The following is a 10,069-nucleotide window of genomic DNA, read 5'->3' as shown; positions in this document are numbered from 1 at the left end:
GGACCCCGACATCACAGCATATATAAAAATTAACTCAAAATAGATCATAGACCTAAATGTATGAGCTAAAACTACAAAACTCTTAGAAGAAAGCATAGAAGCAAATCTTCATGACTTTGGCCTTGGCAAAGTATTCTTAGACATGACACCAGAAGCACAAGCAACAACTGAAAAGATAGATAATTTCTATTGCATCAAAGTTTAAAGCTTTGTGCTTCAAAGGACACCCTCAAGAAAGTGCAAAAGGGACACACAGAATGCAAGAGAATATTTACAAATCATATATATGGTACTTGTACCTAGAATATACATGAAGAACTCTTACAACTCAATAATAAATAGACAAATAATCTGGTTTGAAAGTGGGCAAAGGCTGGGGCCGGCCAGGTGGTGTAGTGGGTAAGTTTGTGCTCTGCTTCAGTGGCCCAGGGTTCACTGGTTCAGATCCTGGGCATGACCTACACACCGCTCATCAAGCCATGCTGTGGCAGTGTCCCACACACAAAATAGAGGACGATTGGCACAGATGTTAGGTCAGGGACAAGCTTCCTCACGCACACACAAAAAAAGGGCAAAGGATTTGAGTCTACATTTCTCCAAGGAAAATATACAAATGGCCAAAAAGAATGCGAAAATATGCTTGTTGTCATTAGTCATAAGGGAAATGCAATTCAAAACCACAATGAGATATCACTTCATACCCACTAGGATGTCTAGAATCAAAAAGTCAGAAAATACCAAGTGTTGGAGAAGATATGGAGAAATAGATACTCTCATACATTGCTGTTAGGAATGTAAAATGATGAGCCACTGTGGAAAACAGGCTGGCGTTTCCTCAAAGGATTCAACATAGAGTTACCACAGGATCCAGGAATTCCGCTCCTAGGTTTAAACCAAAAGAGTTCAAATTATGTGTTCAGACAAAAACTTGTACACGAACGTTCATAGCTGCATTATCCATGATAGCCAAAATGTGAGAACAACCCAAATGCCCATCCATGGATAAATGGATAAACAAAATGTGGTCTATCCACACAGTGGAATATTATTCAGTCATAGAAGAGAATGAAGTCCTAATACATGCTACAATGTGGATGAACCTCTAAAGCATTATGGTAACTGAAAGAAGGCAGTTACAAAAGTCCTCATATTGTATGATTCCATTTATATGAAATGTCTAGAATAGAGAAATCTATAGAGACAGAAAGGAGATTAATTGTTGCTTAGGTGTGGAGGTTGAGGGGAAAAGAGGAGTGACTGTAAATGGACACAGCATTTCTTTTTGGAGTGATGAAAATGTTCAAAAATTGATTGTGGTGGTGGTTGTACAACTCTGTGAATATAGTAAAAAACATTGGATTGTATACTTTAAATGGGTGAATTGTATGGTATGTGGATTATATCTTAATAAAGCTGTTTTAAAAAATTGAGTAAGGCAATGATAAAGGATTGCATATGAAAAAATACAAATGATTTGAAGAGGCAATTCCAAGAAGAGGAAATGCAAATGATCAATACACAAGACATAGTGTCGAACTCATTCGTAGTCAGGGAAATGTAAAATAAAGCAATGAGACACCTTTTTATTTAACTACATCAGATTGGCAAGAACTAAGAAAGAATATGATATATGATGTTTGAAATAATGCAAAGAAATGGTCTTTTCACACATTGCTGACTAGAATGTAAATTGCAAAATACTTTTACAAAGTATAGTGCCCATATCTTTACATTTAAAATACTCATACTCTTTGATTTCCTGGTCCCTCCTGTAAGACTTTATCTCATAGAAATAATGTCTGTGTGACTATACTTAGACTCTTTATTACAGCATTGTTATGGCAAAGGTAAATAAGTTGGAAATGAAGAGATGTCTATGATTCTTTATTAACTGCAAAAAGCAAGCAAGTCCAATTTGATCCAATGTTTGTAAAATCAAACAGCAATAAATGTATATAAACACAGGTGGAAGAATATAACACCAAGCTATTAATGTCTTAGGGAGGGAGGGAGGTAGAGAATTATAGACTTTCCTTTTTGTGTACATTTTTGTATTGTTTCGCTAGTTTTAATGAAAAGGTATTTCTTTCGCAATTCGAAAGACAGAGAAAATTTTTACTTAAGAAGAGGGTGTGGGTGGAGGAATTAGCAATGAAGGGAATGCGCTGTTTTCGTGGCCGTTTTTCTGTGCGCTCCTCTTACAGACAGTGCGGCGGCCCCAGGCGTCGCGTCTACTCGGGCGATTACAGTAACCCGGTTGTCAGTGATGAGTCAGAGTGCGTGGTGCTGATGCTGCTGCCATTTCATCACCTCTGCGAGCGCAGCATCCATCCCTGCGCTCTCGCTGCGCCTGGGCCTACCTCGCCTCGGGCTCCCTGGCCAGCGATGCGCTCGTGGCCCATCTAAATCCGGACCGAGCCGCGCTCTCCAAGGCCTCGGCGGAGCGCCCCCTCTTGCCGCCCACGGCCCAGGCCAAGGAGACCTGCCGAGCCCCGGCCATGGAGGCCATCTGGCTGTACCAGTTCCGGCTCATTGTCATCGGGGATTCCACAGTGGGCAAGTCCTGTCTGATCCGCCGCTTCACCGAGGGCCGCTTTGCCCAGGTTTCGGACCCCACCGTAGGGGTGGATTTTTTCTCCCGGCTGGTGGAGATCGAGCCAGGAAAACGCATCAAGCTCCAGATCTGGGATACTGCGGGTCAAGAGAGGTTCAGGTGGGAGCGCAGCCGGGTCTTCGAGCAGTGGGAGGGTCTTCGGGGCTTGCACAGTCCCTGGGGAAAAGAGACTTCCTGGTCCTGATCGCGGCCAGTAGGGACGATAGCGAGGGTCTGGGGGTTTCTGCTCAAGTCCATCTTAAGCTAGCTGGGAATTCAGTGCAGGGAAAGAAGCACCCTGGCAGGGAAGGCCAGTCAGTAATGCGTATTGCTTGCACCACTACTCCACCAACCTGCCCCTTGGTGGCTAATAAACTTGCTGGAATTGATCACTGTAATTCATCAGTCTCAGTCCCTATGCTACATACTTTCAAAAATGTTCCCAGGTCATCCTAACATCACTGACAGATGTAGATAGGTGATATAGAGATAGAGATAGATTCAGATATAGATCTATTATGTCATATATATATATATATATATATATATATATATATATATGTGAAATAGATACTGATGATTGATTCCTTCTTGCAACCAGCACACATTCAGTGATCAGCCACTACATGCCAGACACTGGGCTTGTTTCTGGGGAAACAGCCTGAGGAAACTCATACAAGGGGATGCCATGTAAACAAAACAGACACAGGCCCTTCCCTCTTTGAACTTCTGTGCTAGCATAGTAGGGGGGCATAGATAATCAGCGATTACACAAAAGAGTGTCTTGTTCATATTTGTATGCCCACTCCCTACTATAATGCTTAGCACATAATGAGTAATCAATGAACAGGTTTAATTTACTCTTACAGCCCTTTGCTTTTCCTTTGTAGTATGTATCATTCGTAATTATATGTATGAACATAGAGGAGGGTAGGCTGCCTGGAGAAGATGAAGCCTGATGAGTATGACTACCTAAGCAAAGACAGGAAAAGCCCAGGGAGGGGAAACACCATATATAAAGACAGAAGTGAGAGAGAGCAGTGTACACACAAAACTTTGAGAAAGCAATTTGAGCTAAAGTCATGGGGTACAGCAGGAACTAGATCAAAATGACTCATTAGCCCATATTTATGATTTCTTTTTTTATCTAGTGAATACTAATTGAGCATAGAAGATACTGGTTAGGTAGTTGAAGAGTAGGGAGAAGAGATAATTACAAACTTAAGTTGTCTCCAACTCCCCACTTTCACAAACAACACTGTGACAAATATGCTTGTACAGGTTCACTCTGAACTTGTGATTGCATTTCTCATATGTTTATTGGAATTTCTGTATGAACAGCCTTTTCATATCCAATGCTTATTATTAATTGGGTGGTATTGATTTGTAAAAGTTCTTTATACATTAACAATATTAATTCTTTTCTGTCATGTATGTTGTAAAATATTTTCCAAGTTTGCCATTTGTCTTTTAACTTTAAGAAAAATTTTTAATGTACAGAAAATCTTAATTTTCATGTAGCTTTATGTTGTGCTTAGAAAGGGCTTGGTTGCTTTCTAAATACTCGCAAACCATTAATGTAATAATGTATTTTAGAGCTCTGACAGGGATCTACAGCTTGTTTATTGATTTCTTGAACCAAGCTGTTTGTGAATCAAAACCTCTGTTTGTTCATGTTGAATTTTCTGGTATACCTACCGTTCTCCATGAATCTTCAAACATAAGAGAATCAGAAATGTTTTCAGTCTCCAGGGCTTATTTGCCTGGTCCTGGAGACTTGAACTCATTTGTAAGGTTTGCTCTTATCATCATATAGCTTGGACTTTACTTCTCTGGACAATGTTTGTTCTGTTATCATTGGGCTATTTGCCCTAAGCCTTAAGCTATTGAGTCCCTCATTGTTTATCTTCTTCATCCAAGGAGACAGAAAACCTAAAACTAGACATAGATCAAAAAGCACAGTAGTCCTGCTGACCCAGTGGTGTAGTGGTTAAGTTCGAGCACTCTGCTTCAGCAGCCCAGGGTTCACAGGTTCAGATCCCAGGTGTGGACCTACACACCTGCTCATCAAGCCATGCTGTGGTTGCATCCCACATACAAAGTGGAGGAAGAGTGGCACAGATGTTGGCTCAGGGACAATCTTCCTCACCAAAAAAAAAACAAAAACCAAACAAACAAAGAAACAAAGCATAGCAGTCTAAAACAAGTGATTGTAGAAGCAAATAGTTGTACATTCTAATACACTCTAAGCAAAGTACCATAATGTATACTGATAATGAAGCTCCTCAAATCAAGAAGTTAAAATACATGAGGTTTCTTCTGCTAAAGACATACAGCAAATGTATAATTGGTTTTAGAAGTATTCTAATTACAACCCTTTAAATAAATCGTGTCATTTCAAAGGGAAACTTTGGCTACTTAGGCAGTTTTCCTGGGGGCTCCTGAGTCAGCCTCTCTGAAATGTGTCAGGAAGTAGGGCTGACAGGCACTGTACTCAAGGCCTTTGCGATCATCCTTCTTTCTCCCATTCCCACAGAAGAGATAGAAGACCCCTGTTGGATTATAATAATAATAATAATAATAATAATAATAGAAAGACAAACATGGTAATGATAAATGGAGTATATTGCAATATACCTATATACTTATAAGCATTTTCTGTCAACTATCATAAATTCATTTTTATTTTTTTAAAGATCTCATTTCAACTACTAGAATTTGTGATGAGCTCTCCTGGCCACATAACATTTTAACATCTATTATTTCATTTTGCCTCATGATAACCTGTGCCTTGGGTGTCCCATTTTGCAGAAGAGGAAGTCTCATTCAGTTATCCAGATGAGGGGTGGGAGAGTTAGCTTTGGTTCTACCCGAATCAAAGGAAAAATGCTTGTAAGTTCATGAGCATTCATTTCTAGAAGATGCCATCTCCAAGTTTTGCCCAATTGAAAATTCATATATTGTTATTATTATGGAATGACATTTGTATTCCTTTGTTGGAAAAAAAAAGGGTCGTTTTTACTAAAGGACTGTGTCAGTAACCAGAGACACTAGAATACACTGAGTTCATTGAAGTGCAGGAGTTTGGGCATGGCCTTTATTCTTTACTTCTTTCTTGTGTTTTAGATCCATCACTCGCGCCTACTACAGGAACTCAGTAGGTGGTCTTCTCTTATTTGACATTACCAACCGCAGGTCCTTCCAGAATGTCCATGAGTGGTTAGAAGAGACCAAAGTACACGTTCAGCCCTACCAAATTGTATTTGTTCTGGTGGGTCACAAGTGTGACCTGGATACACAGAGGCAAGTGACTCGCCACGAGGCAGAGAAACTGGCTGCTGCATACGGCATGAAGTACATTGAAACGTCAGCCCGAGATGCCATTAATGTGGAGAAAGCCTTCACAGACCTGACGAGAGACATATATGAGCTGGTTAAAAGGGGGGATATTACAATCCAGGAGGGCTGGGAAGGGGTGAAGAGTGGATTTGTACCAAACGTGGTTCACTCTTCAGAAGAGGTTGTCAAATCAGAGAGGAGATGTTTGTGCTAGTCAGCCCTTTTATTTCCAAAACATGCTCTCCCACTTGAACTTAAAAGTGATCAAAATGAATAGAATCCTTGTGTGACTGAAGAGAACTCAACATCCATTTTGAATACCAAGTGAGCCTCCTTCCCAAGGGGCACTCTGACAGGCCATGGGTGGATGGATGGGGGAGCCTGGGTGCTGTGACTGAGGAACTAAATTACTGACGTGGGCCAGGCACTGTCTTGTGACACATGCTGGGCAGTAGCTGCTCTGCGTGCCCTTTGTGGACCACATGTCAAGGGGCTGAGATTTGAGGAGTTAGACCCCAGAAAATATACCTGCAGACAGGACAACTATTTCTTGGTATTTCAGCTCATTCATAGGTCACAAACATAAAGAAATACGTAGAGGGGAATAAAGTATCACATTGGGAACAATTAGCAAAAGCAAAAAAGACTATGATATCAACTTAATCAGTGAGAATATCCTACACCAAATCTGTGCTGGGCTTTATTAAAAGGTACCAGTTAGCTTCTAAACAGCCCATCTGTAAAATGAGGGACGTGGACCAGCTATTTACTAAGACCCTTTCAAGGCCTGGCGTTCTACTAAAAATGATGTGAATATGAAAAGGGAGGCTATTTACACACTGTTTATCACATTTGTATTCCCTTGTGATTGTATAACCAGCTGTGTGAAAGAAATTGTCCCATGCAAATTACCATGTAAGTAGGAGAGAGAAACACTGGAACCCAAACACCATATCCTCTTTCCCCTCTGACCATGCCTGGGGTTTCACTGCATTGGTGACTGCCATCTAGAAGTAAACAACCTGTGATCTCTTCAGGTATCTGAAGGCAACAACCCAGGGATTGCCTCTGGTGGCAATCTATATGTGAACCTGATGCAGTCTATATAGAAACTGAAATATAATAATGTAAACCTAAAATTGACACAATGTTATAAGCCAATATGACCCCAACAAAATATTTTTTTTGAAAAAAGAGCCCTGAGGCAAACACTTGCTCATCAGTCCTCTACTGAGTATCTGTTCAACAGTCACTTGAGTTGCTGATTTGATCATTGGAACAGGCCTGTTAGGTCTTCCCCATTTTACAAAAGAATAAACTAAGAGGCAGAAGACTCACTTGGCCAAGGTAAAGGTCTCCTGACTCCTAGTTCTTGTTTCACTGCATCATCCTGCTGTCAAATGAATGAACTGTTATTAATTTGTTTACTTTGGAAGAGATATAACTGTAAATAAATGTTCTCTACATGTTAGGGTATGTTTCTTTATTGATTACAACTCAGCTATAATCCTGAGAGAACCTGGGGATGAATCAAAAGTAAAGCCCTTTCAGGTATTATTGACAAGAGGGCTTGACACAAGTGAATAATTGCACAACTGAGAATACATTAGAACTGTGCAGGCTATAAGTGTTCTTATCACTGAAACATACTGGACATATTATTGAAAGGAACCAAATACAGCTGGGGAGTCGGAAGGGGAAAAATACTCACCTCACAATAACCTTGGCCACCTGTTTGCCATATACCTACACTGGGCTCCTATCTACCCTAAAGAGTCAGCTCTTAATTCTCAGGTGAACAGACAGCTAACTGCATCATAAAATTGGAATGGTTGGCTTGAGGTTCCATTACCTTCTTGAAGAGAGGTGATGCTTTAAATTATTTTTTGGATTGTAGCCAGTTCAGCTAGGCAAAAGCCATACTTTTCACAGTAAGAAAACAAGTCTGATTAGAGTCAGATATCTCATATCCATTGTAATAGGAAAGCCTGAGAATGGTAAATTGCTTTGAGATATAGTATTGAACTTCAGTATGAATGTGACTGAATCTGAAACTTTGGGAATTTACTTCAGCCAGAATAAAGAAGCCAAATAATGAAAATTATGAAAACAAACCACCTTGGACCAACCTGCAGCATCAACTACAAGTGAACAAATCATCATCTCTATATTCGTTTAATATGACCTGGCTTGGGTGGACTAATTAAGTTGCCAGATTTGTGGTTGTAGAAGGCAAATAAACAATAATAAATTGGGTTAACACAAAGTTTCATCAACTACTATACTTAGTTATGTTTAGAAGATTCTGAAAGCAAGATTATCCAGTGGATAAACAAGAGTTGACTGGATTCTGTCAGTTCAAAAAAAGGATAGAAATGAAACTTCTCTGTGGTTTTCTTGACTAAAATACGTTATATGTATACTTTTCCCATTCCTTCCATTTGTTTAGGCAGGTTTAAAAATACCCAGCATAGATCCAGCAGGGGCGGCTGAGCTTAATTGCTTAAACAAATTCTAGAAACATTAAAAGTCATTTTAGTAGAATTCAGTGCTGTTGTCACTGCACTTAAGTGGGTTTTAGAAAATAAGTGTGAAAAAACGAGGTGTTAATACAATACTAAGGATAAAGCTTTAGAAGCTATTTTACTACATAGGTAAAGAAAAGATAAACTAACTTGTAACTAAGACCACAACTGCATGTTGGATTAGATTGTCTCATATTCCAGAATAAAATGTACTGTATACTTTTCCTATGTTGTGCACTGTAACGAAATGTGAAAAAATGTTTTCTTTAGCTGTATGTGAATGAAAATTTGCTTGTATTTAGTAAAATGGTTGATTATGTGACTGTGAGATTCCAAGTGTGTATTATAGCTATTTCCAGAGTCTGTCACTACAGTGTAACAACCACTACCAAGGATGTCAATTAGGTATGACATATACTATGCACAATATTATTCACCAGTATCTCAAAGCCAGAAAGAGAATATGACTTTTGAAAGTTATGTGATCATCATGTTGAAAGTCATAGAGACCTCACTACTGCCTGGGAATCCCATGCCACTTTGGAAAAATTGGTCTGTCAAGCCTAAATCTGAATCATTGTAATTTTTAGTCAAGGATCCTAATTCTTTTTTTTTTTTTTAAAGATTTTATTTTTTTCCTTTTTCTCCCCAAAGCCCCCTGGTACATAGTTGTATACTCTTCGTTGTGGGTTCTTCTAGTTGTGGCATGTGGGACGCTGCCTCAGCGTGGTTTGATGAGCAGTGCCATGTCCGCGCCCAGGATTCGAACCAACAAAACACTGGGCCGCCTGCAGCAGAGCGCGCGAACTAAACCACTCAGCCATGGGGCCAGCCCCATCAAGGATCCTAATTCTGATGCCAGGTAGCTGATTATAGCTCTTGTCTTCCCTGGAAAGTCTTCTTTTCTCCAGGATAACTTGCCTCAGCTTTTTCAAGTCATACTATGGTGTGCTTTTTGTATCAGGATCACTTAGAGTGTGGGGCCCAGATTGGAACATAATAGCTCAGGACATTGCCTAGGGTTTATAGTACATATTTAGGGGAGGGCAAAAAAGGGAAAGATGTTTGATTCTGAGTCTAGGCATAGGTAGGCTGAGTTCTGTACAGCTTGATCACTTGTATAATCATGAGTGAGTGAGAGAGGGAGGAAGAAAGGGAAAAACCAACAATGCAACAGCATTGAATATAGTTTATCACCCCATTCTCCTTAAAACACTCCCCAGGGCTTGATCATCTTTTCTTCAGTTATATTAATTGCCTTGGCAACCTCATTCAGTCCCCTAGCTGTAAATACCATCTATAAACCAAAGAATCTTGAATTTATGTCTCCAGCTTGTCTCTTTCCTATGGACTCTAGACCTTTATGACCAACTGCCTACCTGACATCTCCATTTGAATGTCTATTAGGCATCAGAAATTTAACATGTCCCAAACCAAGCTCCTAATCTTCCTCCCCAAATGTGTTCCTCCCTTAGCCTTCCCCTCCTCAGTAAATGGCAATTTTGTCCTTCCATGTACTCTTGCCAAAAACCTTGGAGTCATCCTTGACTCCTCTCTTTTATAGTCCACATTCAATGTATGTGAAAGTTATGCTGGCTCTACCTTAAAAGTA

The 10,069-nt window shown here is 40.0% G+C and overlaps 1 protein-coding gene across 1 annotated transcript; it reads left to right on the top strand.

Annotated features, from left to right (window-relative positions):
• The first annotated feature begins 2,250 nt into the window (after window positions 1-2,250).
• On the top strand, window positions 2,251-8,779 carry RAB39B (RAB39B, member RAS oncogene family). Its single transcript, XM_001494307.6, has 2 exons — window positions 2,251-2,713; window positions 5,720-8,779. The coding sequence occupies exons 1-2, from the start codon at window positions 2,499-2,501 to the stop codon at window positions 6,144-6,146; spliced, it is 642 nt and encodes a 213-aa protein (XP_001494357.2). The 5' UTR covers window positions 2,251-2,498; the 3' UTR covers window positions 6,147-8,779.
• Window positions 8,780-10,069: the final 1,290 nt, after the last annotated feature.

The sequence above is a fragment of the Equus caballus genome, chromosome X (genome assembly GCF_041296265.1).
Source record: "Equus caballus isolate H_3958 breed thoroughbred chromosome X, TB-T2T, whole genome shotgun sequence".
Classification (NCBI taxonomy): domain Eukaryota; kingdom Metazoa; phylum Chordata; class Mammalia; order Perissodactyla; family Equidae; genus Equus; species Equus caballus.
Note: the sequence above shows the minus strand (reverse complement) of the source record. Positions and strands in the feature narration are given on the sequence as shown.

Excerpts from the sequence above, each read along its gene's own strand:
- RAB39B (XM_001494307.6), top strand. The coding sequence starts at position 2,499 with ATGGAGGCCATCTGGCTGTACCAGTTCCGGCTCATTGTCATCGGGGAT. Across the intron at positions 2,714-5,719 it reads GCGGGTCAAGAGAGGTTCAG|ATCCATCACTCGCGCCTACT; the intron begins GTGGGAGCGCAG and ends CTTGTGTTTTAG.